The 27,439-nt window shown below is 52.5% G+C and overlaps 1 protein-coding gene across 17 annotated transcripts in view; it reads right to left on the reverse strand.

Annotated features, from left to right (window-relative positions):
• Window positions 1–27,439, reverse strand: part of AP3B2 (adaptor related protein complex 3 subunit beta 2) — a 66,703-nt gene that overhangs the window by 16,423 nt on the left and 22,841 nt on the right. For 5 of the 17 annotated variants that reach the window (XM_047846784.1, XM_047846781.1, XM_047846786.1 and 2 more), the window contains 14 exons: window positions 24,624–24,844; window positions 19,640–19,712; window positions 19,296–19,494; window positions 18,707–19,150; window positions 17,781–18,181; window positions 17,204–17,419; window positions 7,988–8,063; window positions 7,782–7,856; window positions 7,414–7,509; window positions 1,802–1,962; window positions 1,461–1,527; window positions 1,180–1,362; window positions 789–1,072; window positions 279–333 (listed from right to left, as the gene is read on the reverse strand). In XM_047846784.1, the coding sequence (XP_047702740.1) occupies window positions 279–333; window positions 789–1,072; window positions 1,180–1,362; window positions 1,461–1,527; window positions 1,802–1,962; window positions 7,414–7,509; window positions 7,782–7,856; window positions 7,988–8,063; window positions 17,204–17,316 (1,110 nt within the window). In that variant the 5' untranslated portion in view covers window positions 17,317–17,419; window positions 17,781–18,181; window positions 18,707–19,150; ... (1 more) ...; window positions 19,640–19,712; window positions 24,624–24,844. The remainder of the gene's footprint in view (window positions 1–278; window positions 334–788; window positions 1,073–1,179; window positions 1,363–1,460; window positions 1,528–1,801; window positions 1,963–7,413; window positions 7,510–7,781; window positions 7,857–7,987; window positions 8,064–17,203; window positions 17,420–17,780; window positions 18,182–18,706; window positions 19,151–19,295; window positions 19,495–19,639; window positions 19,713–24,623; window positions 24,845–27,439) is intronic. The other 12 variants (XM_047846779.1, XM_047846788.1, XM_047846787.1 and 9 more) reach the window with 9 other exon arrangements.

Consider the following 27,439-nt stretch of genomic DNA (forward strand, 5'->3'; position numbering starts at 1 on the left):
GTTCTGGGGCCCAGAATCCTTCCTGCCTCATCGCTGCCCTTCCCACTCCCCTCTCAGATCTGACCAGGACTTTCTTTGCCAGATTTTCCTCCCTCGGCGGCCCTCAGGACCCAGACCCTGCTTCTCCTCCGTGTTTGGGGGTCTCCCGTTTGCATTCTCTCCACAGCAAAGGCACCCCCCCATCCTGCCTGTCCCCAATGCCCCCCCCCCCCCACCGCCCTGCACTCGCAGGAGCCACCCCTCGGAATATGCGAGGGCAGCCTAGGTCACTTGCTCACCCGGCGCTTGATGGACATGGTGGCCACGTTCTGGAGCACCACGTACTGCACCTCACTACGGAGAGGACAGGAAAGAGGTATCTGGGCCCCTCGACGGGGCCCAGGGGCAGCGAGTGTAGGGAAGAGAGGTGGGCCAAATAGGAGGGCGGGGAGAGCACCGGTCGGAGGAGGGCAAGACTGGGGTCCGTACAGAGTGGAGGGGTGGGGTGAAGGCGCGGGGCGTGATACGCCCAGAGTTTGAGAGTAGCCGGCAGGACCAGCCCACCCATCATGGGCAGGGAGGGGCGAAGTACGTCAGCCCCCGGTGTGGGCGGGGCGGGCTAGCCCACCGACCCCTCCCCGTGTGGGCGGGGCGCGGCCGGGGCGGATCGGCCCACGGTGCGGGTGGGGCTGGGTGGGCCAGCCCACGGTGTGGGCGGGGCGGGGCCGGGCTGGTCAGCCCACGGGGTGGGCGGGGCGAGGCCGGGCGAGTCAGCCCGCTGTGTCGGAGGGGCGGGGCGGGACGCGCACCTGTGGCTGCGCAGCAGGCGCACTAGCGCCTTGGCGATGACGCCCACCTCCGCCTTGGGCGCCAGATGGAAGTAGAGCTGGGCCACCGCCATGACCACGGCGGCGCTGCGGCTCTGCAGCAGCGGCTTCGTGTTGCGCAGCAGCAGCCGGTGGTCGGGGTCCATGACGTAGGGCTTGCGGGCGGGCAGCGCAGCGGTGGCCGCCTCCTCCGAGCCCGGGCCCTTGGCCTCGTCCTCTTCCGAGCCGTAGAAGGCTTTCTCCGGGTTCTCCTCCAGCAGAGATTCCTGCAGGCGGAGACAGGGGGAGGGGGTGTCGGGGACAGTGGAAACCTCCTCCCGGCCGCCCTCCTACGCACGCTGCCACGGCGAGGCCCGGCCCCGGGCCCACTCACGTTCTGGGTGGGGCTCAGGAACTGCGTGCGCGCGTAGCGGGTGAGCATGCTGATGATGACCACCTGCCCCCACTCCTCCACGTCGATGAGCAGGTTACAGAGCTTCCGGTAGTTCTTGTGTATCAGGTCGATGCGCTCGGGGCAGACCTCCTCGAAGGCCATCACCACACTGCCCGCCACCAGCTGGGGAACGGTCGGTGGCAAGAGGGTGAGCCGGAAGGGCAGAGAGCGCTTGCCCCGTCTCCTCTCCACCACCCATCCCTGTGCGCCCATGTACACACCGTGGTCTTGTCGGCCAGAAGTTTCTCAATGACCTCGATCAGCTGGTCCTTCTGGTCCGAATCCAAACTGTGGGAGAAACTGTTAAGAGGGATTTGCCCCCCCCCCCCACCTCCCACCTTCGTAATATTTGCCCAAACTGTGGTCACCTCCCCTACCCCAACCCTGTTCGTTAAGAAGTGTGAGCTGCCACCACCGCAGTTCTCCATCTCTCTCACTTCCCCAAACCTTCAACCATCTGAGTACAAAAAAGGGGCAATCTGCAAGGCTTGGGAGAGGCCAGGGGTGGGCCCGGGGTTGGGAAACACTCCCCTGAGGAGCTAGGGGCGCGGCTGGGGCGTACCTGTAGAGTTTAGGGATGGCGTGAGCAGCTGTTTTCCGTACATAGGGTGACATGTCCGATGCAGCTTCCTTGATGGCCAGCATCATGATGGGCACAATGATGGGCACCCGGATGCTAGACAGGACGCGGAGGGCACTGGCCCGAATCAGCTGGTTGGGGTCCTAAGGGCAGAGGTGGAGGCAGAGCCATGAGAGGGCACAATGGCCTGATGGAAAGGCCACACCTGTGGAACTCACTGTCCCTAGCTACCTACCACCCGTTCTTGCCTCCCTGACTCCCTGAGTGATGTGCCCCTGCTAGGTACCCAGGGTGGGAGGGGGGTACTACTTGAGGGAACTGTTGGCCCCTGTTGCAGACATCTGACGCCCGAACAGTTAGGGCGATGGGTTACTTCACTTTCGGGAAGGGTAAGAATCTTTCAGAATACCTAAAGTTCCTGAAACACCTCCTGGTCCCTGCGTGGGGGTGGGGGTGCGGCGGTCTTTGTGCTGGTGCAAGAGCTGACTGCCAGCAAATGCAAGCTGGCCTGCCTTCCAAAGAGTTGGTTAACACTCCCTTCTCCCAGCAACCTCCCAAAAGTTGATCTTCTTCCTCTTCCTCGAGTGTTTGAAACAGAATAGGTGTGTAGGCCCCTTCTCTTTGTTCCTATGCTTCCAATCCACTCCTGAGAAGAGCGTTAGACACAGTGTATTGTAATCGTGCACGAGGGGCAGCAGTAGCTGTAAATTGCTGCGAATCTTTTTTTTAATTAAAAAAATTTGTTTAATATTTATTTTTGAGAGAGAGAGAGAGAGAGAGAAAGACAGAGCATGAGTGGGGGAGGGGCAGAGAGAGAGGGAGACACAGAATCCGAAGCAGGCTTCAGGCTCCGAGCTGTCGGCACAGAGCCCGACGCGGGGCTTGAACCCACAAACCTCGAGATCGTGAACTTTAGTCGGAGCTTAACCACCTGAGCCCCCCAAGGCGCCCCTGCTGTGAATCTCACAGAATGCTGGGCAAGGGGAGAGGTAACTGGACACTAAAGAGCAGACACTTCACTGATGTTCTAAAATGGAGAAAGAGAAGATCCACGAAACGACAGGGGAAGATGATGGTAACCCCTGTCAAAATTCTAGAGTTGATTTTTAAACACATGCTTTAGAAGCACGTATTTAAAAGGCAGGAGTCTGTATTTTCTCAGAGTCAAATCATACCATATCCACTGCTATAACCTGTATTTCTTTTTCTCCCCCCTTTTATTTGGAAATGATTATGGATTCACAGGAGGCTACTAGAAAAAATTCTTTTTTCCTTTTTGATAGGGTAACTAGGCTGGTCTATATTAACACTGTGTATGTCGATTTCAGCAAGGCATTGGGGGGAGCGTTGCCTAGATTGCCATTTTGATGCAGGCCTTTTGTTTTACTTAATATATAATCATTTTAAGAGCATCATTCATATCTATTTTGTCTCTGTATCACCACAGCCCTTTACACATGAAAGGGGTTAAGAAATTTTTCTGCTATTGAGTAAGATCCTTTCTAACAAGATAAGAAAGTGCCAGCTGACTGTAATAATTAGATGGATCCACAACTTGGTAAAACGTTGTGCTTGGGGAAGGTTGATTAACAGATCGGTGTCAACCTGGAAACATGATATGCCAGGGGACTCACAACCTGATGCCCTGGTCTGTACAATCTATCAACATGTTGGAAGACACAAAATCAGGAGGACAAAATTAAGATTTAGAATCGCCCCGAATTGGATGTTATGCTAAACCAATAAAATGAAATATAATAGGGCTTCATAAGGGATTCCAGGGACCAACTGCATAAAGACAGGATGTAGGGAGACCTAGATTATCTGACTGCTCACTGGAGGTTTGTCTGAATTGAGCCAACCGCATTAGTGGGCTGCTAAGAAAACAGTCTCAGGCTGGCTTGATAAAAAGAAGGGAGAAAACTGGACGGAAATGAATGGTTCTAATGTGCAGGAGAGCCCAAAATCATTAACAACAACAGAAAGAAAATGAGTTTTAGAGGAACACATCTATCATATGATACCATTTACAAAACAATATTGTATATTATTTACAAATGTGTAAATAAGCCGTAAAAGAATAAATACATACACATGAATTAGAAACAGAAGATACATAGGGGGCTTTGGCTGTTGATAAATGTTTCATTTCTTATGCTGGGTATACAGATATTCACTTTATTATTCTTTGTACCTTTTGTGAGTCTGAAATAAATTAAAAAAAATTATAGCTCTGGAGGTTTTGAGACGATATAATGCTTAAAAAAAAGTTGTAGTGTCTAAAAATGGGGCGAGTTGCCTTATGAAGGGGTGACGTCTCTATCACTGGAGATGATCTGTCAGAGGGTCATGTTCTAGAGCAAAGGTTGGCATACTACAGCCCTCAGGCCAAATCTGTCTTCTGCCTTTTTTATAAATAAAGACTCATTGGAAGCTGGCCATGCCCACTCATTTATGGCTTCTTACACACTTCAAGGGCAAAGTTGAGTGTTGCAAGATTGAGGCTGTATGGCCCTAAAAAGTCTACATTACTCTCTGGCAGGATACAGAAAAAGTTTGCTGACCACTGTTCTAGAAAAATCATTTTATTGAATGGGCTCAGTGGGCACAAGCAGAGGAGGAACAGAGCACGAGCAGGGGAGGAACAGAGAGGGCGACACAAAATCCGAAGCAGGCTCCAGGCTCCAAGCTGTCACCACAGAGCCCGACGTGGGGCTTGAACCCACGGACCATGAGATCATGACCTGAGCCGAAGTCGGACGCTTAATGGGCTGAGCCACCCAGGTGCCCCTCTGGTTTTCTCAAAGGGGAAATTCAGGGGCAGACTGTAGAAACTACAGCTAAATGTAAAACCTGTGCCAAAAATTCCAGAAAGGGGGGCGCCTGAGTGGCTCGGTTGAGCATCCGACTTCAGCTCAGGTCATGATCTCACAGTTTGTGGGTTCGAGCCCCACATCAGGCTCTGTGCTGACAGCTCAGAGCCTGCAGCCTGTTTCAGATTCTGTGTCTCCCTCTCTCTCTACCATTCCCTTGCTCATACTCTCTGTCTCAAAAATAAATAAACATTAAAAAAAATTTTTTTTTAATTCCAGAATGGTTCTTCCAAAATGATTTAACCCTGATTCAAACCAAAAGATTAGTTGCCAATCTAGACAGATCAATGGATTGATCCCGTGGTTTTGACTTTAAAAGTTCACATAGCACCACGTGTGGTCTAAAGAGACCCCGGTATTGCCGAATGAATGATGGATATATTCAAGTGCCTGCGCTTCCTACCCCACCTCAGAGAAGCAGACCTTGTCGGCCTCTCCTGCTCGCCATATAGCAATCACAGTGACCCAGGGGGGCAGTCAATCCTCCCCCCTGCTCAGCAACCCACAGAACCAGCTGGACATGAAAAGCTGAGCTGGACCTTTCAGAGACACTCTCACAGGAATGTGAACCAAATATGTGGAAAGTCTAGGGAGGGGAGTTAGTGGTTGACATCTGACATCTGGCAGTGATACTGGCTTCTGTATCCTTGACATATACAGACCAGAAGGGCACACAGCAGAGACCATCAAGCATACGTTTAATATGCAAAACAAAAGGTGAGGATATTCAGCTGAAATAGTGAGAAGGGATTCAGCCCCCACTCTATTCTAAAGGACTTGAGGGGCGCCTGGGTGGCTCAGTCGGTTAAGCGTCCAATCTCGGTTTCGGCTCAGGTCATGATCTCACAATTTGGTGAGTTCGAGCCCCACATCAGGCTCTGTGCTGACAGGGCAGAGCCTGCTTCGGATTCTGTCTCTCCCTCTTTCTCTGCCCCTCCCCCACTCACGCTGTCTCTGTCTCTCTCAAAAGAAATCTATAAACTTAAAAAAAAAAAAAAAAGATTTAAAGGACTTAAATCTTCCTGCCCCTTCCCTTAAGTGATTTCAATTTCGACATGCTCCAAAAAGCCTTTCAGTACAACAGACTGACAACAGTCTTTCAAAGTGGGTGTTTTGCAGACACTGGGGCATCTAACAGAAGTCAGCTACTTCCGGTGCCAAATGGAAGACTCATCACCTGTTTCAACTCTAGAGGAATAATCCGCTGTACTGAACTCAGTGAAAACGGGCAGCCGGGTGTTATGGCGTCTGCGCTGACCTTCGAACCCAACCTCTCCCGCAGGGTGAATCTTGGTGTCTTCCTCTCCACAGAGCTCATTTGTTTTCAGTAAACCCTTCTGTCCTCCCCAAGTTCCAAAGTCATCGTTCTCCACAGAAACCCAGACTTGGTGAACCTCCTAGTGCCAAGGCTGTGACACACGGAGGTGAGGAACCCAGGTCAGTTGTCCCCTGCCCAGAACCCTGTCTGAAGGACGTCGACTTCTGCCCGGTTGTGGACCACGATTCCTTCACACCAACGGGGGCAAGACCCAGGGCTCTCTGCTCTCAGGGACGCAAGTGGTTTATGTTTGAGGCGGCCATTATCACAGGCTCCTCAGAGGAGGAGAGACACGGTCTCTGGGCAGCCACCTCATCTCTCAAGCCCCTTCTGAGCTGGCCTCCACCCTCTGGGGGTCCCACTAATGAGGGAGCCAAAGGCAAGCCGAGAGCAAAGCACGAGCTAGAGCTAGCCATCCCCCCGCCCCACCAGGTGGGACACGTGTGACACTCCTCAGACATTCCTGGCTGCCCGAGGACACAGGAAAGGGAAAAACAAATAGCTAACTGATGGCGATCACGGTCCCGTGGGACGTGGGTCTCCATCGGTCTGCAACTGTCTTAATGATTTATAAGAAAAAAGGGCAGTCTCCAAAATCCTATAGACTCAATTTCCTGGAGCCCTAACATCACCCTCCCCTCCATGGTGATGGGGGAAACAAAGACAAGAAGAAAATGTAGATTAAAATGAAATTAAATCTTTTTTGAGAGAGAAAGAGAGAGAAGCAGGTCTCTGTTTCTACCCAAAGTGGGGCTTGTGTTCACCCGATGTGGGGCTCGAACTCCTGGAACCGTGAGGTCATGCCCTGAACCGATGTCAGATGCTTGCCGGACTGAGCCACCCAGGAGCCCCAATAAAATTAAATTTCTTTACAACCTGCAGCCCACTGACAAATACTCGAGGCAGGCAGAGTAGAACATTCCTGCAGGAACTCCCTTCTGTCTTAATGTGAATGCTTTGCTAGAGGGAAAAATAACTTCAGCTCAACAATAGCAAGGCCTCCAGTATCTGAAGAGTCCTCTTTAGCATAGGAAAGTCCACTTGGAAACCTCCCTCTTTCCTTAACAACCCCCCCTCCAACTTCCTAGTATGTAACCAGCGTCTCCTCACAGCCCCAGTGCAGCTCTTTCTGCCCACGAGTCCTATCCCCGTGTGTTCATAAAATCACCTTTTTGCACCAAAGACGTCTCAAGAGTTCCTTCCCGGCCATTGGCTTGGACCCCCCCACCCCCACCCCAACACTTAACACCACAGCAGCACTGGTCCTCTTGTCTGACTCTGACCCTCCCAAGTCTAGGCGGACAGGAAAGGGCCTCCAAGACCGTCCCCCACGCACAGGCCTCTCCCTGGGCTGCCCCTCCAACGTGGCGCCCGCGAGACCCGGCCCGGGGGGGCGAACTGACCTTCAGGCCGCGCTGGAAGGTGGAGATAGACAGCAGGGCCAGATCTTGTTGTTCTTCGGCGTAGCGCACCAGGTACACGTAGACCAGCTTCTTCACCTGGGAGCGGAAGGGCTTCTCAGCAGGACTGCCGCCCCCACCCAATGAGACGTCACCGCCTGGCCAGCTGTGGTCCCGAGTGCGCCCCGGGGTCCTTCACTCGGATCTACGTCTGCTTGGGGGACGCAGAAACAGGGTCTTCTCCTGAGCCGAGGGCATCCCGAGCAAGTCGGGCCCCCGGGGGCCGGATGGTGCCTTTCCTCACCCCAACCGGCTGGCGCTTACTCCCGGTGGGGGTGGGCACACGAGCCCCCTCACCCCGCGCTGCCTACCTCTATGTTCTTACAGGCCACGTTCTTCACCACGGCCGGAAACAGGTCGGAGGCGTTCTTTCCCCTGGCGATCATCTGCGGGGGGGGGCCGCAGTAGGGGGAGAAGGGAGGAGGCCCACACTTATTAGGAGAAGGTCCCTCGGGAGCCAAGAAGCGCTGCTCTTCGACCCCTCCCGCAGACCAGGAAGGCCCCTTCCCCCACTCACAGCCACGATCGTCTTCATGGCCTCCAGCTTGAGGGAATCTTTGTTGGTGTCCAGCATCTCCTTCAGGTCATCATGCCTGGGGGTGGGGAAGGCACAGGGGGTCAGCGGAGGGTACGAGGGTGGGGCTGGGGGTATCCACCGGGAGGATACAGGCAGAAAGAAGGGACACGGGCAGGGGACTTGGGGTCAGGAGAAACGCGGGCCAGCCTGTGGTATGGGTTGAACTGGGTCCTCCTCAAAAAAGATATATTGAAGTCCTAACCGCTAGGACTCCAGAATGTGACCCTATTTGGAAATAGGGTCGCTGCAGTTGTAATTCGTTAGGATGACGTCACACTGGGGTAGGGAGGGCCCCTAATCCCGTCTGTCGGGTGTTCTGGTAAGAAGACAGCCACGTGAAGAGACAGAGACGCAGGGAGAATGCCATGTGAAGACAGAGCATTGGAGTGATCCATGAAAGATTGCCAGGAAACTACCAGAAGCTAGGAAGGGGCAAGGAAGGATCCTCCTACAGGTTTCAGAGGGAGCACGGCCCTGCAGGCACCTTAATTTTGGACTTCTGGCCTCCAGATCTGTGAGACCGTAAAGTTTTGTTGTTCTAAACCATGCACTTGGCAGTACTTTGTTACAGCAGGCCCTAGGACACCCATACAGCCAGTGACCCAGAGCCAGAAGGCAAGAGGAAGGGTTCGGGGTGGGAAAGGTGTGGACTCCGCCCAGAGAAGGGCCAGTTGGGTAGATGGGAAGGATCTGGAGCCAGTGCAAAGGAGGCGGTGTCAGAACAACAGCAGGATGCCCTTGCCCTTGCCCCACGAGTGTGTTCCCAGGCCCCGACTCCAAGACTGGACTGAACAGGTCCCGGTCACTCCAAAATCTGTTGAGATGGTCTCCCAACAAAAGCCAGAGCCGTCACTTAACATTCAACAGTGATTATAGGAAGTGAAAAAACCCTAATGGGAGAAATAAATGAAGATCTGAACAAATGTCCCCTTGCACGTGGCTGAAGGGAATACAGGTAATCCTCAGGCCAATACACAAATTTCATGCAATGTCCATTGAAATTTCAGTGAAGGCACTTGGTCAAACCTCCTCAAATGGCAGCAAAACCCCCAAAGAATAGTTTGGGGAAAGAAGAGAACAAGGCCACAGTGACAGACAACACACCCTCCTGAAATTCAAAATACAAAACAACATGACAGTGACCAAAAGCCCCGTGGTACCAGGTTAAAAGATAGAAAGTCAAAGGTCATATGGGACAAGTTCATAAATGGATCTAAATGGATACATTAGGAACAAGAACTCACCAATGGAAGGGAGAACCATTTTTTCCTGTAAATAAACACCGCTGGGACAACTGCTATGCAGCAAAGATTTTAACTTGTACATGCATCTCACACCTAAATAAACCCTGCACCTGTTATTTTTTTTAATGTTTATTTTTGAGAGAGAGAGAGAGAGAGAGAAAGAGAGAGAGAGAGAGAGAGAGAGAGAGAGAGAGAGCACGAGCGGGGGAGGGGCAGAGAGAGAGGGAGACTCAGAATCCGAAGCAGGCTCCAGACTCCGAGCTGTCAGCACACAGCCCGACGCGGGGCTCGAACCCACAAACTGTGAGATCATGACCTGAGCTGAAGTCGGACGCTTAACCGACTGAGCCCCCAAGCACCCTGTTTAGTGACATTATTTTTAAATATATAAGTTATAAAGGGGAAATTTTTACATTCAAGGTCATAAAGTTATCAGTAACCAGATGGCTGGGTTCAATTTTATTTTAACTTTGGTATATAAAACTAAAAAAAAAAAAATAAAATAAAAATGAAAGCAAATAAGGCGACTGTATTTGTTCCCTAGGGCTGCCGTAACAAAGTACCACAGACTGGAAGGCTTAAACGACCTATATTATTTTCACACAATTTTGGAGACTAGAAGTCTGAGGCGGTGTCAGGAGGCATGGTTTCTTCCGAGGCCTCTCTCCTGGCCTCACAGATGACTGTCTTCCTGTATCTTAAAAATTTTTTTAAATGCTTATTCATTTTTGAGAGAGAGACAGAGACAGAGCACCAGCAGGGGAGGGGCAGGGGGGGGGGGGACACAGAACCTAAAGCAGGTTGCAGGCCCTGAGCTGTCAGCACAGAGCCCGACCGGGGGCTCGAACTCACAGACCATGAGATCGTGACGGGAGCTGAAGTCAGACGCTCAACCGACTGAGCCACCCGGGCACCCCTAGCTTCCTGTATCTTCACATGGTCTCCCCTCTGGGTGTCCCCGTGTCCGAATTTCCTCTTCTTACAAGGACACCAGATTGGATTAGGATTGGGGCCCACCCTAATGACTTCATTTTAACATAACCACCGCTTTAAAGACCCCTACTCAAAATAGTCACATTCTGAAGCAGTGGGGGTTAGGACTTCAACATAGGAATTTGAAGGGGACACAACCCAGCCTATAATAGCAACAGAAAGGACATTATTTGGGATGTGGCAAATACAAGTTCAATATTCAAAATTAAGTACTGCTATCGATTTAAGATCTGTTTCTAGCATTCGCTGTCAGGGCTGCTGCAAGCACATCCACCATCTGCTTGTCTCTCCAGGTGGACACAGCCCTGAGCTGTTGCTCCCCATTCAATGAGCGGAGTATAGTCTGCTATTCCTCGGCCAGGTGCCCTTGTCCAATGAACAACCTGCCCAACCATACTCAGAGGTGCAGGGGCTGGTGGTCAAAGAAGTGAACAGAGAACTGTGAATGAGCCCATGGAAAAATGTGTCTCTCCGCAGCCCAGAGAGCTGTGGGACAAGGGATACACTCATGTGTTGCCAAGACAGTTCCAAAATGTGGTGAGCAGCTGTGTGTGCAGTCCTGCACGGTTCTCCCATTTCCCAGATGATACTCGGATAACCCACAACTTTTGGCCCAGGCAGGAGAACCCAGTCTAGAAAGGTATCACTGACAGTAGAAATTGAAAAGCAGTGAAAACGTTTAGGGGCGCCCGGATGGCTCTGTTGGTTAAGTGCCCAAATTTGGCTCAGGTCATGATCTCACAGTTTGTGGGTTCGAGCCCCACGTCGGGCTCTGTGCTGACAGCTTGCAGCCTGCAGCCCGCTTCGGATTCTGTGTCTCCCTCTCTCTCCTCCCCTCCCCCACTCACACTCTGTCTCTCTCTGTCTCTCAAAAATGAATAAACGTTAAAAAATTTAAAAAAAAGAAAAAGAAAAAGGCAGCGAAACATTTAGAAACAACAGACGGCCAGAAATCGGAAGGAGCAGGGTCAGCAGGGAAGAGCGTGACGAGAGTCACAGAGGCAAACGTGACTGTGGCTGACGTGGAGAGACGAGTAAGCGGCAGAGGCTAAGAGGAGGAGAACGCGGAACGGCACACGCCTATTCCTAGGGCTGTATTTTGCAGATGCCTGAGTGCCTAACACACACTCAGAAGGGACAGAAGGGCTGCTAAGAAACGGAGGTTCCAAGGGTTTTAGAAAGCGTCCTGCCCGAACAGATTTTCTGATGGAAAGCAAAGCAGAAAGATGATGCCTTCTGGAACACAGCGGACGTGCTAGCTGTTAGATGAGGGCAGAAGATGTCCAGCCCGGTCATGCTGATCACTTGGAAGATGCCCGCAAAATCAGAGGATACTTTCCCATGGCCGAACCGGGCCCATCACTCTGCCCAACACCCACCCGGTGGCCAGTTCCTAAGGGGCGGAGCTCAGGACAGGGCAGGGTGGGCGAGGGGAACTGTCTATGGAAAGAGGTACAGACCGGTCAGCCGGGCCTGGGCGGCACTGGGGCTGCAGGAAGAATGAAAGCCGGGCACCACCACCCCCGGGCTACGACACACACCACTGCCAGGTGCCCCTACGCACACACCTCACAGTCAACTCACACCCAGGGACACCGACACACCCCAACATCCCCACCAAACGCCAGCACCATCCACACACTCCCGTATCTCCCCCGCAGACACCCCCACACCCCCACAGGGACACCTGCACCCCCACAGACACCCCCGCACACCCCCAGACACACCTGCATCTCCCAGGCACATAGGATTTGTACATAAACCCACACACACCCACAAAAAAGCCCCTGCAGACACACGCCCACAACCTCCAGAGAAACACACACAGACACATACACCATTCAGACACTGTCCACATAAACCCACACAGCCATCAACACACACCTCAACTACACATCCCTACAGACACCCACAAACACACACACATCGCCAACAAGTCCTCTCCACAGACCCCACGTCTTCATCTAGACATGTACACCCTGCACGAGCACCCTCCCCCCCAACACACACCACATACACATACACAGTCTGGACAGAGCTGTCACTCGGTCTCATTCCCCAGTGTCCAGGGGACTCCTATTTGCGATTCTGGAGGGCGAGTGTAGGCTGCTAGGATCCAATGCATATGCAGCCTCGTGGATCCTCCGACCTTCTAAGGGATCAGCCTGGGGTCAGCCTGGGGTGACCTCACGGGGAGCAGCGGGAGTCTGCCCGGTCCTTTTTGACTCCGGGTGTTCTCTAAAGCAGACTTGCTCACACCTGGGTGTCCTCACCGCTCCCAGAAATGCCACAGGCCTGTGTCAAACGCACACACCCCGGGGCCTGCACGGGGGCGCCCACGCTACCCCCACCCTCCCAGCCTGGCGCATACACCCCAGGGCCCTGGGCAGAGGGGGACCAGGGGTGGAGGGACTGTGGGTACGCAGCACGCACAGCCCAGGCTGGATTGTCAAATGCCCGTTAACGGAGCAGCTCCCTCCTGGGATGTGACCGCCCCGGGTCCCGTGTCTCCACCAGCTTGTGTGCCCAAGAGGAAGAGGAAGCGGGAGATACAGGGCAATGCTCTAAAGCCCCGAAACCTTAGCCTCCCGCGGTCAGATCCCCTTACACCGCAATCGCTCCCACCTGACCCCCCAGCCTGGCCTGAGGGACTCTGGGGGTGCGGGGAGGGTGGCCAGAGCCAGTCAGGGGGAGAACATGGCACGGAGGCCAGACAGGCCCACCTCCCCCGACACCACGTCCCTCTCCTCACCACACGAGTGGGGTCCCAGCCCACTTGACGGGGAGGGCTGGCCAAGCCCTGTGCCTTAGCCAGTCTCCAAACCCCACTCAGAGCCCGCTGGAGCCGGGACCTCGGGCAAAGTCAAGGTGGCCCTGGACCCTCAAACATTTCATTATCCTCCTCCCCAGAGAGCCCGCAGCTCCCTTAAGTGAAGTCCGCCCCCCTCGTACCCTCAGCCCCCAACCGGTGCCCCTGCCACCCCCTCCAGCCTGGACCCCAACGCCGGCCCGGTCCTCCTCCGGAGCAGGTGGGACCCGAAGGACTCAGCCTGGCCTCTGGCCTTCCAGGCGTCGGGGTGAGGGTCGCTGGGAGTTCCTCTGTACCTTAGCGGCTGGCTCTGGCTCTGGCTCTGGCTCTGGCTCTCACTCCGGCCAGGCTCCGGGCAAGACCCTTCCAGAGGCGCTTCTGGGGCCGTGTCTTCCTCCGGGGCCTGCAGCCACCGAAGCTCCTCAGGCTGCAAGGCCTGGTACCAGGGTGGGGGGCCGCCTTCGGGGCCCAGCACAGGGCTGGCAGCCTCCCGGTCAGCTCCACAGGCCCCCCGGCCCCCCGGCCTCACCACGGCCCCCGGGAGCTGCAGGAATCGCTGCATCGGGCACCAGGTCCTGCTCCGAGATGAGACCCAGCTGACCAGGGAGCTGGGGACGCCTGTCCCTATTACCAGACGGCCCGCCTCCCAGACTCAGTAACCGGACACTGACAGGCAGGGAGGCTCCGGTTTCCCATTCACTGCTCAGAGACGAGGACTTGAGAGGGGGAGGAAGGCAGCGACTGGAGACTAAGCCACCCCAATCTCCCACCAGGGGGCGGGGGGGCCGTGGTCAGGGGAGCTGATCCAGACAGGGGTGAGGGACCCACTCCTCACCTCCACTCTCTGGCCGCATCTGGACCTCTGCCTCCCCAGAACCGCTCTTCCTCAGAAATCCTGCACGCCTGCTCCCCACTCGGACTGAAGCCAGAGCCAGGTCCCGGACTCCCGCCTTCCTATCAGCTTGGTCTTCCCTCTGCTTCCCCCCTCCCTGGCCCAGGCCCCCCAGGTCCATCCCTGCAGCTGCCCTCTCACTCACACCCTTGGCCTTCCGTCCGTACCGCCCCTCCCCTGCCAGGAGCAGGTGGCTTCAGATCCCCTCCACGCGCCTCAAATCCCCACCCACGGCCTGGCTCGTACCTTACCACTTGGTTCTCACAGAAAATGAGAGGCCTTAGATAACATCCCCTGCAGCTCCAGGCATCTGTGTCTCCTCTCCTCCTGCCCCCCTCCGCCCAGGCAGAGTGATCCTCCTCCAAGCCAGACGGTGCTCCCATCACCCAGCGGCCCAGGCCGCGCGTAGCTCCCTTCAGCCTCGCCCTCTCCCTCTCCGGGCTGCTGGCTCCTTCCCACCAGCAGTTAGACTTGTTCCAGCCCCTCCCACCCTCACAGTGAAGACAGATAACAACACAAATAAAATACACAAACCTTCCTCTCTCTCCCCTGTACACACTTCTTGAAAGCAAATTTCCCATCTTCTGGGTTTTATTTATTCACCTCCTATTTGCTTCTCTACTCACTCGAATCTGGCTTTCGATGCTGATTAGAACTCAGGGCTGGGGCGCCTGGGAGGCGTCTGACTCCTGATTTTGGCTCAGGTCACAATCTCATCCTCATTCGTGGGATCGAGCCCGCATTGGGCTGACAGCACAGAGCCCGCTTGGGATTCTCTCTCTCCCCCTCTCTCTGCCCCTCCCCCATTCACTCTCTTTCTCAAAGTAAATAAATAAACTTAAAAAAAAGAAAAGAGGTGGCGCCTCGGTGGCTCAGGCGGCTGAGCGACCAGCTTCAGCTCAGGTTGTGATCTCGTGGTCGGTAAGTTCGAGCCCCGCGTCAGGCTCTGTGCTGACAGCTCGGAGCCTGGAGCCTGCTACGGATTCTGTGTCCCTCTCTCTCTCTCTGCCCCTCCCCGACTCACGCTCTGTCTCTCTTGTGCTCTCTCTCTCAAAAAAATAATAAGCACTAGAAAGAAAAAAAATTTTTTAAAAATAAAAAGAATTTAAGGCTGAGGGGCCGCCATGATGTCTCCAAGTTACATGGTTCAGCCAAAAATCTGTATGGCTCGATGTTAGAAAAAGCAAATACAGCAGAGCGTCAACATCAGTTGGATCTAGGTGGAGGGCGTACGTATTCCTCACATTACACACTCAACTTTTCTGTATGTTTTAAGCTGTTCATGATAGAATGTTGGGGAAAAATAATCTAGCTCCTCCTCTTCTGATTTTGTCAGACTTGTCCCCCAGGACAGGAGGTGGGACCTGGAGCAAGGAGGGGTTGACCTTCTCTTTGTCAAATCAGTGGTCGTCTTCCCTTGTTTGAGTGGACATTGCTGATTGCTTCCTCCTTCTTGAAACATTTTGTTTCCCTCCAGCCTTTGGTTTACTTTTTCTCAGTAACCTTGAAACACGTCCCCCTGCATTCTGGTCATCCCTGAGGTGTCTTTAGGGTTCATACCCGTGTGCCATCTGAACTCATTTTTTAAATTAATTAATTAATTAATTAATTAATTTTTAATCTTTACTTTTGAGAGAAAGAGAGAGAGAGTGCACAGAAGAGGGGCAGAGAGAGAGAGGGAGACACAGAATCCAAAGCAGGCTCCAGGCTCTGAGCTGTCAGCACAGAGCCGACATGGGGTTTGAACCCACCAACAGCTAGATCATGACCTGAGCTGAAGTCTGACGCTTAGCCCACTGAGCCACCCAGGCGCCCCTGAACTCATTTTATATGCTCTCCCTGGGTTATCTTAACTTCCTTCTGTGGCTTTGATTAACATACATATGTTAATAATCTCTCCTGGAATCCAAATCCTAAAATCCAGCTACCTCCTAGGCTTGAATATCCCTCAGGGTTTATAATCCCAGCCTGTCAAAAGTTGGCCTCACCATTATTTTCCCGAATTTGCTTGTAACATCTTTATTTCCAATCACATTGTACAGCAACCACCATCTATCCAGTTACAAGAAATAGTAACCTGAGTATTATTCTTATCTTCTCCCCCCAGTTAATCATCAGTCTGTGACTTCTATCCCCTCAAGAGCCCTCAGATCCTCTGCCCCCACCATAGTCTAGCCCACCATCATGTCTCCCTCCCCCAACACTCAACCCCCCCTCCCCAGGCCTTGTCTCCTGCTTAAACCAGCACACCTCCAGTCTCCTCTCCACAATCCAGCCTAGAATCCTTCTAAAATGCAAATCTGATATCCCCTGCTTAGAACTCCTCGCCACTTTGGCACCTTCCCACCCTCATTTCTGGTCACTCGGAGGCCTGGTGCAGCGATTTGATTCTGGCCATCCGTACTAGCACCTACAAAACCTAAAAGCTTTTCCTCTGCCTGGAACATTCCTCACTCCCCCCTCTCCCTGTTCCCCAGGGCCAGAGACCAGCTCTTCGCACCCCTCCGGCTGTCCACCCCCCAACACAGATTCTCCCTCTGGGGCAACCCTCCAGAGCAACTAGAGGGTGGGGACCGGTTCAGGTTCACGCCTGTATTCACAGTGACTGGGATGAGAATGGACACAGCAGTCCCTGAAAAATGCTTGTTTCAGGATTTACAAATAAACGAATGAACCAACGAATGAGCCAAAGGTGGAGGGGAAGAGTGGGAAGCCCAGGTGGGGTTGAAGTACAGGGGCAAAGTGGGAAGCAGGGATGCGGCCTGGGGGTGCTAGCGTGGGGCCAGAATGAGGGACGTGGACTGGCACGAGGGGCCGGGCCGTGGAGGTTCTAGGTGCACACCCCGGGCCGGCCTTCCCGGAGAGGCCCCGAGCTGGACCTCACGGCCTCTGCCCCCTCCCGCGCGGTCCTCAGGAGCCCGCTCGCCCCGCGGGCGAGGGGAAAAAGGCGGGGAACCGGTGATGCAAACCCACACCCAGCGGGCACGCCTGGGGCGGGAGGGTGCGCCCATCCCCCGCCAGCCTCCAGCCCCTCCCCGGGTCCCGGGTGGGCCCTCGGGCGGCGCGCGGCGCGGGAGGACAGGGCCGCGAGGGTCGGGCCGCGGCGGGAGGGGGCGGGGCGGGGGCCCGGCGGCGGCGGCGGGAGGGGGCAGGGCGGGCTTCCGGGCCGCGCGGCCGGGCCGCTGTCCATGGTGCCGGCGCGCCGCGCGCTCTCTCACCGCTTGTAGTCGGAGGAGAAGATGCCGCCGCTCGCGGGGTCGTGGCCGTACTCGGGCTCCCCGGGGCCGGCGGAGCCGCCCTTGTCTTCGCCGTAGGCGGGGGCGGCCGACATGGGGCTGCCGGAGAGAGCGCTTCGCGGGGGCGGAGGCCGCGCGGCCGGGGTGCTGCTGGGACCGAGGAGGCGAGCGCAGGCCCGGCTCCGCGGAGGCCGCAATCTGCGCGGGCGGAGGCAGCGCGCGGATTTATCAATCAGGGCCGCGCGGGGAGGCTCTTAAAGGCACCGGCGCCTGCCGAGCGGAGGGCGTGTCCGCGGAGGGGGCGGGGCGGTGCCGCAGGGTCTGGCCCCGCCCGAATCCCTCGGAAATCCCCGCCTTCCTTCCCCCTCCCGGTAAGGGAGGTTCCTGTCCCTTAGAGGGACTGTTCCGGGGGTGGGTGGAGGCCGCTGGACTGAGGATGGGACAGCCTTCCGGGAGACGCACAACGCCTTCCCTCACCACCCCCACCCCCGACCACAGGGTCTCGGTGGAAGGGCCTCCAGGGACTCCGCTCATTCCCGACACGGTCACCGATGCTCACCCACGCAGTGGAAGGAAAGCAGGGGACTGAAGAGAAGGCTGTGCCACAGGGCTGGGGGTCCTAGAGCAGGAAGGAGGCACTGCACTGGGAGACCCGCTTCGGAGACCAAAGACGCTCCCTCTCCCAGCTCCATCTTGCCTACAAAATCTGGGCCCCTCTGATGGTGTCTTGCTTTCTCATCAGGAAGCCAGAAGGCTAGCTGGAGGTGACAATTTAAGTCTGGCCCAAGAGAGGAGGGTACAGCAGGCTTCGGGTAGAGAAATAGACACCGAATAGAAGGGGCAGTGAACCCCGAATCCAGCTTTGCAATATAGTTTAATGACCACTTCTGAAGCAGCCGTGTCCACTCAGGATGGCCTGAGGTCACACCTATCCACAGTCAAGTTCAGGTCCAGTGACACCTAGGAAGGAAGGGATAGGGCTGGGTTAGGGTCTGGTGTGACAGCCAGGACTCCTGGATCATGTGAGGCTTCCAACTCAGATCCGAAGGCGTGAAGCACAACCCCCCCCCCCCCCCCCCCCCGACTTTCCCTGAGGAAAGGCTGCCTGGATCTAGAGAGAAAGTAGTGGCCAGGCTGGAGAAAGCGATGGGATCTAGTTGGGCCTGAGTTTGGCACATCAGGTTGGATGGCTGGGTCTCTTGACTGGGCTTGGAGGAGAAGGTGAAGAGGGCTTGACCTGGAAAGTGGAAGAGTTTATAGGGCTGAGTGTTGGATCTCAGCATCTCCAGAATCAGAATTTGTGGGCACAGAAAGAGGGCTCTATAGGTAGGTTCCACTGGGCGAATGGGCATGGGGGTTAACAAGGACCAGGGCAGTGCCTAGGTTTGGAAGTTGGTAGGCTGAAGGAAATAGATGTGCCTAGGATCTGTGAGCTGGGGCCTTCCTGGATGGTCCCAAGAGACTTTCAGAGAAGTAGAACCTCACCAAGTTGGCAGGCTAGTTTACTTCTGGGTGCTTTGGGTCTTCCAGAGTAAAGTGGATCTTGAGTTTGACGAGCATGGCCTGGGTGGGGAGAGACAGTACCAGTTCTGCAGGAGCACACTGGTTAGCTCTGGAGGCGGGCTGGGATCATGCGTGGGTAGCCGGGCCAGACTCACCCAGCTAATAGGACTGCCATCTATCTGTAGGGGATCCGGATGGGCCCCGGAGTCGAAGCAGACCCAGTGTAAAGTCCAGCAGTTGCTGCGCATGGGGTGATGGGGGGGTGGGTCTGAGTCCATTGCCTCGCCCACGGTCAAGGCCACCACGTCTACGCAGCACACGCCACAGCAGAGAGCGGGGGTGTAGCAGCAGGCACTGCCCGTTTAGATACAACGGCTTTGCAGGAACACAGAGACGTGTGAAGCCTGTGGCTGATTACATTCCTGCCTGCAGGGATCACCCGATGGGTGCAAGTCAGAGCCAGTTAGGTCCTGTGACCCCAGTGCCGTGATCCTGCACCCAAATCTCCCAGGACCCCGGGGCCCTGAGCCCCATTCCCTGGGTGCCCAAGCGCCCATCTTCAGAGACTCACCCCTCCAGCTAGGAGCCTGCAGTTTTCATTCTCGTGTGCCCTGCCCACTGGTAGAACAGGGCTTGGATGGGCGGCCTCTCTGGCAGACTAGGGCCAATGTTTCAGCTGGAGATGCTCACCTTCGAGGCGGATGATCTCCCCATGGCCACAGCACACGCCCACGTGGGCCCCGCACCAGTGTCCAGCAGCGGACAACAGCCTGAACAGGAAGAGGTCTTGCGGCTCAGGCTCGCTGCCCTCTAACTCCACAGCCTCCCAGTGCTACCCCAGGAAAGCCTCAGAGAGGAAGGACTGGATGGTAGTGACCGCCCCAGTCAGGGCCTGAGAGGAAACAGCGACCAGACCTGTTTGCGCAGGGGGGGTGCCAGTTCCTTCTGCCGGTCATCAGTGGAGACCTGTCTTCTCCAGACATCCCACCTGGGGGAAAACAAGACACGCTGAGGACTTATGCTCCAGGGGCTAGGCTTCATTACCCACACCTGCCTCCATGTGCTGAAGAACTCCAGAGGCCTGGACATCGCCGATGGACAAATCCTGCCCTGAGCCACCACTAAGAACTCAGTTCCCAGAGACTGGGACCTCCTCCTCATCCAATGTTTTCTTCTCCTCTTAAATTCCAGCCTTTCCATTCCGCCCCTTTCCTCAAACATCTCCCACCTTGCCATTCTCTGGAGGCAACACCAAGAACTGCATGTACTTGAGTTGAGCAGAAGCCCTGAAGAAACAGAAACCTGGGTGACATCTGGACCCAAGAGAGGCCTCTCCTCCCAAGCCTGAGTGGACCGAGTCCCCTCCAACAACAAATATCTATGGAGCAACTGTTCATTTGATGCTTACTACAATTCTACAAGATAGGTACAGGATCCCTGTTTCCAGGATAAGGAAACTGAGGTCCACGGAGGTTCCACATCGCTGGAGTGCACACAGCTTAATGTAGGTGTGCATGACTGTATGTGTCTGATCACCTTTACCTTCCTTTCTAGAAGGAAGTAAGAAACCCATTTAGTTCAGATTTGTCCTATCTACTGGGAAGAGAGTGCCCTGGGGACTTGGAAGGATGGCCCCCTGGACTGTGCCTGAGATGTGGCCTCAGAGAGTGCCTGGAAAGGGGGCAAAAATAGGGCCTGGTGAGTGCCCAGCGGTCCCAGCTGCAGAAGCCCTGGGAGAAAGAAGTAGACCCCTCCCCACCCGGCCCCCAGCTCCCCCTCTGCTCCCCCACCCCCCACGTCTGGGTATTTTCGTTGGAAGGGAGGGACTTGACTCCAACAGATTTGACTTGGAGAGGAAGGACTCATATGCAAATGAGGAGCCGGGCTGCCCCAGGCTGCTTTATGGAGTGCCAACCACAATGTGGCCATGGCTCCCCATCCCCCAACACTTCGTTTCCTTCCTGGTCCCAGTCTGTAGTCTCCTCTACTTATACCTGCGTGAGTCTCATCTTCCCAGACTGGGAGCTGTGAAAGAGTCAGGTGACCAACTCATCCCAGTTTGCCTGGAACATTCCAGGTTTGTTTTTTGTTTTTATTTTTCTTTTTTAACGTTTATTCATTTTTGAGAGAGAGAGATAGAGTGTGAGTGGGGGAGGGGCAGAGAGAGAGGGAGACACAGAATCCGAAGCAGGCTCCAGGCTCTGAGCTGTCAGCAAAGAGCCTGATGCAGGGCTTGAACCCACGAATGGTGAGATCATAACCTGAGCCGAAGTCGGACGCCTAACCGACTGAGCCATTCAGGCGCCCCCATTCCAGGTTTTGAAACACTTCCCGAACCCAGGAAAACCTGGATGACTCGTCACCCTAGGTTCAGGTCTCTCCCTTTCCATCTGCCTTGACTTCAGGAGACCACAGTCATGTGCACAGTCCTGTGGCCTTAGGTCATGCTCTCCTGCAATCCTCCTAACAGGGAGGGCACCGTGGTTCCTGTTTCCCTCTCCCGCTTTGTCATTAGGCCAAGGAGCCGTCACAGCTGGATTCTGGCCCCTATTGGGACAGCAGACATCCCACCTGGGGAGAAAACAAGACACGCTGAGGACTTCTGCTCCAGTTACCTGGGATGTGAAGCTCATCTAGGGAGAAAAAACCCAAAACCCAGCTATCACCACCTGGCCGCTCAGGAGGGAGGGGCCAGGCCACTGCCCCTCCCACAGATCCCCCTAGGCTGTGCCCTGTTTGTGCCCACAGCTCTGTGCTGCAGTCCTGGGACTGGGAGGCAGAGTCCCGACTGAGCCACTTCTCTATGTGGGACATCACGTGTGCCACTTCCTCCCTGTGAGCCTCAACTTCCTCATCTGTGAACTGGGGATAGTAAGCCCAGAAGGCTGGGCCTCACAGGACCATTGTGAGGCACAGAGAGCTCTTTGTGAGCCGGACGAGGAGAGCCGGGCAGTGTTGGCTTCTCTTTGGTCCGCCCCTGAGGGTGCAGAGTTTGGCGTGAGGGGTAGAGAGGTGGAGAGAATGCATTTTTCTCGGCTCAGAGGAGAACAATGGGCCCTCAGAGGCTGTTGCCTCCCCGTGACCCCTCCCCCAGAGCTCTCAGGGAATCACCCGGCTGGAAAGGCCTTGGCGAGCAGGGCCCCACCTCTGACTCTCCCTCTGAAAAGTTCCCCGTGGTGGCGGTGGTGGGAAGGATGGGGACACTTTGGCCACCATCAGCCAGGCCCTGGAATTTGAGTCAGGGTCTGGATGAGGAGATGCCCCTTCAGATAGTGGATCTGGGTCTACATGTGGTGCTCCATCAATAATAATAGTAATAGTAATAATAACAATAATAATAATAATAAATATCAATTGCTAAAAACCTGTGCTAAAGCCCCATTTAGCCCTAACGATGGTCATAAAATAGATACTGTTGTTTTCGTTCCCATTTTACAGATGGGGGGACCAAGCCTCGCAAAGATTGCCAAGGTTACAAGCTAGTAAATGGAGAAACCGGGATTCAACCACAGATGATCTGGTCTAGTGCCCTTGACCTTAACCACTGCACAGCACTACCTCTCTGGAGCTGCAGCGCACGAGTGTTCCCCCTGCCCCAGGATGTACCGACCCCATGTGTGCTTCCTGAGCTGGAGAAGCGGCCGCCCTTCCCTTTGACTTTCATAGAGCCACGCCACCATTCTCTCCGTAGGAGAAGAAAGGAGCAAGGCCCCTGGAGCTGTGAGCAAGAGCCCAGGGCACAAAACAGCTCAGTCTCTTGGCACCTTCCCAACAACACTGCCTGCCCCATGGGGGCTTTGCTGGGGGCCCGAGCTTTTCCTCCTTTCAGCCCCACTGAGGCTTCGGGGAGACAGAATGAGGATGCTAGCCTTGCAATTGGACGTGGGCCTACCAGGCAGTCTCTCCGAGGCCCCTTCACGACCTCAACCCAACAGGGTCCTGTCACTGAGCACAGACACTGTGGGGGCCATCGTGGTGGCCCTAGGCTCTGCGGCTGTAGTCGGAACTCCTGGCCCCTCCCATCCCCCTTCAGTCTAGCCCTGGACAGAATTCCTCTGTGGGAAGCAAGGTTTTGGGGTCACTGCCCTCAGCTGGCCATCTCAGTCAGAACAAGGGTCGGGGCTCCCTATTGGGGCCGAGCAGGCCCTTCCCTGGAGCCCCCAGCACACTCTGCTCCAGGCCACCCTTCCCTCGCAAAGGCTTTGGTCACCCCCCTCCCTCTTGGCACAGAGTAATCCCACCTGGATCCCAGCCCCCAGGCCAAGCAGCTTACCCTGCAGGCGCACCCCACACCTCGCTAGGCGCTCTCCTCTGCGGCCAGAGCAGAGTGGACAAGCTGTCCGTCCCTGCGGCAGAGAAGGGAGCCAAGCAGGAAGCCCTGGCACCCCATTCTGCGCACTGAGGCCTTGGCCAGTCTGATGGCAGCTCGCCCCCTTGGCAACGCAGGGGGCAGGTGGCAGCCAATGACTGTGAGGCTGGGGTCTGGGGTGGGTTATTGGTGCCCTCATTCACCTTCTCTCTCTTCTTCCCAGTGTTCTGCCCCTCCCCCCACAGCTGACCTGTACTTATCCCCTCACTGGCCTCTAGGGTCCCCAAGTGCCCCATCCCCACCCTACTGCGGTCTGAGAAACTCTCTATATATTCCCTTTAAATTTATTGAGACTTGCTTTATCCACTAACATATGGTCTATTTTGGTGGATATACTATGTGCATTTAAAAAATATTTATGTTGCACATTTAGGTACAGTATTCTAGATATATCAGTTAGGTCAACATGGCTGATTAATGCTGTTCAGATCATCTATATCTTTACTGATTTTTTGTGTAGTTTTTCTACCAGTTGCTAAGAGAGGAACATTAAGACTTCCAACTATGATTGTGAGATGGTCTACTTCTCCCCTTAGCTCTGCTGAGTTTTGCTCTGTAGATTTTGAAACTCTGTTGGATACATAAACATTTTATGATTGTGATGTCTTTCCGATGACTTGACTTTGCATCGTTATGAATGTCCTTCCTTATCTCTGCTAATACGTTTTGTGTTGAAGTCTATTTCATCTGATATGCTATTTGCAGGTTCTGTATTTTACCATCCTATTACTTTCAATTTATGTCTTTATATTTAAAGTGCATCTCTTAGGCGGAATATAGGTGAGTCTTGTTTTAATTCATTTTGGCAATCTCTGCCTTTAAGCTGTTTAGTCCATAGATATTTAATAAATAATTGATATGGTTAGACTTAGGTCTTCCATTTTTTAATTCTCCTTTTGATTTTTGTTCCTTTGTTTTCCCTTTCCTGTCTTCTTTTAACATATTCAAGTATTTTTTAAGAATTCTATTTTATCTATTAATAGCTCTACCTTTGTCTTATATTTCAGAAGTGTCTCTAGGTATTGCTATGTATCTACTTAACTTTTCACAAACTACCTGAGAGATAATATCAAACAACTTCATATAAAATGTAGATTTGTAAACATATGTGTCCAATACCACTATCCCCTACTTTATTTTTTATGCTATATTTGTTATATATGTTATAGTTTACATACTTTATACTTACATATTTTATACTTACATACTTTATACTTACATACCTTATAAGCCACAAGGTTATGTTATAATTTTTGCTTTAAAGTGTCCTATCTTGGGGCGTCTCGGGTGGCCTAGTCGGTTAAGCATCCCACTTTTGATATTGGCTCAGGTCATGATCTCACACTTCGTGAGATCGAGCCCTGCACAGGGCTCTGGTTGACAGCACAGCACACGCACATGCGTGTAGTCTCTCAAAATAAATCCATAAACATTAAAAAAAAAAAAGTGTCCTATCTTTTAGAGAAAGAAGACAAAATAGTCTTCTATATTTACTCAGACATATACCACATTGAAGTATATTTAACATACAATGTTATATTAGTTTCAGGCGTACAACACGATCATCCGGCGATTCTGTGCCTTTCTCGGGGCTCGTCAAGGTGAGTATACTCTTAATGGCATTTATCTATTTCACCCATCCTTCCATCCACCTCTTCTCTGGTAGCCACTGGAACTGTTTTGGTTTTTGTTTGTTCTCTTTATTCATTCATGACGGTCTGAGGTTTTCTCTGATATCATTTTCATTCATCCTATTGGATACAGAATTCCGTATTAATGGGTTTTTCTTTCAGAACTTTGAAGATTCCCCCACTATCGCCTGACCTTCATGGTTTCAGGTGAGAAGTCCATGAGAACGGAAAACATTGTTCTCCAACATGTCATGTGGTTATCTTAGGCCACTGTCAATATTTTCTCTTTATCTCTCTTTTCAGCAGTTTGATTGTGACATGCCTAAGAGTGGTTTTATTCATATTTACCTATCTTATGCTTCCCTGAGATTTTGAATCTGAAATTTTTTGTCTACAAGATATAGGGAAACAAATTATATATGCATACATACATATATATGTAGCCATTAATTCATCACATTTTTTCTACCCTGATTTCTTTCTCCTCTCCTCCCGGAGCTCCAATTAATGCCATCACCTAAATATTGATAGGTCATTTTTTTTCAATATTTTTTTCTCAGTTTCTTCTCAATATTTTCTTTCATTGACCCTTTCTTTGGACATCATTAATTTGCTGTTAAACTCACTCACTGAATTTTTAATTTTATTTTCAGTTCTTGAATTTCTATTTTTTAAATATTTTTTTCTGTATTAAGATTTCTCATTCATGTATTCATTAGCACTCTTTTCCTTAAACTCTTTTGTAGATATTTATAATAGCTGCTTCAAAGACACCTCTCCCCCACAAACATTTGGGTGGTCTTAGTATTTACTGCTACTGTCTGACCTTTCTATTAACACTGAATTACATTTGCAGGGGGGGAGCAGTCTAGGATTTAAAAAAATTCTATACTGGACGTTGGGGATGATACATTATACAGATTCTGGATTCTTTTATCTTCTGAAGAACATTGATTTTTCTATTAGTAGACAGTCAAATTAGTAACTTGAACTTGGGGCAACTGGGTGGCTCAGTCGGTTAAGTGCCTGACTTCGGTTCAGGTCATGATCATGGTTTGTGAGTTCAAGCCCTGCATTGGGCTCTGTGCTAACAACTTGGAGCCTGCTTCAGATTCTGTATCTCCCTCTTTCTCTGCTCCTCTCCTGCTCACTTCTGTCTCTCTCAAAAATAAACACTTAAAAAGAAAAGCATTAAAATTAAAAAAAATAGCTTGAACTTGACCTTGTATTTGTATAGTTTTGGTTCAACCTTCGTCATGGTGAGTTTAAGTTTCCCCATTATTATTAAAGTGAATTTCTTAGTCCTGCCACTTGGTCTTCCAGAACATGGCCCTTTTGGGATTTCAGTGGACAGTCCAAGCTCTTCTGAGTTTATGAAAATCAAACTACAAATTCTGTCTCTCTTGTGGCAGGCAGCAGTTGAAATATCTGCCTTTTGCTTCCTGCCTTTGAGCTGTTGCTTTCCACTGGACAAGGAATTGAGGGATTTCATATGCAGATTTAGGGGATTTCTTCTCTTCAGCTTCCTCCTCTCTGGGTTTTCTCCCTCGATATCTGGCTGCTCTGGCAGCATTGAACTTTATCCACCAATATCTTTTCGTAAAAAACTATAGTTGCCATATGTACTTTAATTCCCAGGACTTATTATTTTATAACTGGGAGTTTGTACCTTTTGACTACATTCACCCATCCCCCCACCCCTCCCCTACCAAGTCCACTTCTATCTTAAGCCAAGAAGTCTGTGGCTTTCTGCATGAGTTCTAGCCATCCCACACCTTGCGGACTGGGGAGTGTCCTAAGGAGAAAGCTTTGGAAACAGATCTCATCCAGTGCAGTTCACTTCTTTCAAGGATCAAATGTCTGGGTTCTACTGATTCTTAGTTACTCTCCAATTCCTCCAAGCCATTTAAACATTTTATTTTTTTTTAAATTAACATTCAGTAAAATTAACTAGTTTTGTTGTACATTTTTATGAATTTTAACACATGTATAGATTAATCACAGTCAAGATGAAGAATGGTTTCATCATCCCCCCAAACTAACCCTTTTTTAACATGGTTCACTTGGGACAACTAATGAACGAAAACTCACACATTATTATTAACTAAGCTCCATACTTCATTCAGATTTCCTTAGATTTTTGCGAAGGTCCTTTTTCTGTTTCAGGATCCCTTCCCAGACATCATATAACATTTAGGCATCCTATCTCTTTGAGCTCGTCTTTCTTATCACGATGGCTTTATTTTTTAAATTTTTTATTAATGTTTACTTATTTTTGAGAGAGAGACAGAGAGAGAGACAGAGTGTGAGTAGGGGAGGGGCAAAGAGGGAGACACAGAATCTGAAGCAGGCTCCAGGCTCTGAGCTGTCAGCACAGAGCCCAACGCAGGGCTTGAACTCACGAACCGTGAGATCATGACCTGAGCCAAGGTCAGACGCTTAACTGGCTGAACCACCCAGGTGCCCCTATCACAATGGCTTTAAATTGCACTTCCTTAATATGTTGGACATATTTTCATGTGCTCACTTTTCATCTATATAATCTCTTCGGTGAAGTTCACCATTTTAAAGTGTACAATTTAGTGGGTTTTAGATTGTTCGTAAATATGAGCAACGATCACCACTAACTGCAGAACATTTTCATCATCCTCAAAAATCACCCCATATTGGGGGGCCTGGGTGGCTCAGTCAGTTAAGCGTCTGACTTTGGCTCAG

Source organism: Prionailurus viverrinus, unplaced genomic scaffold, assembly GCF_022837055.1.
Source record: "Prionailurus viverrinus isolate Anna unplaced genomic scaffold, UM_Priviv_1.0 scaffold_40, whole genome shotgun sequence".
Lineage (NCBI taxonomy): Eukaryota > Metazoa > Chordata > Mammalia > Carnivora > Felidae > Prionailurus > Prionailurus viverrinus.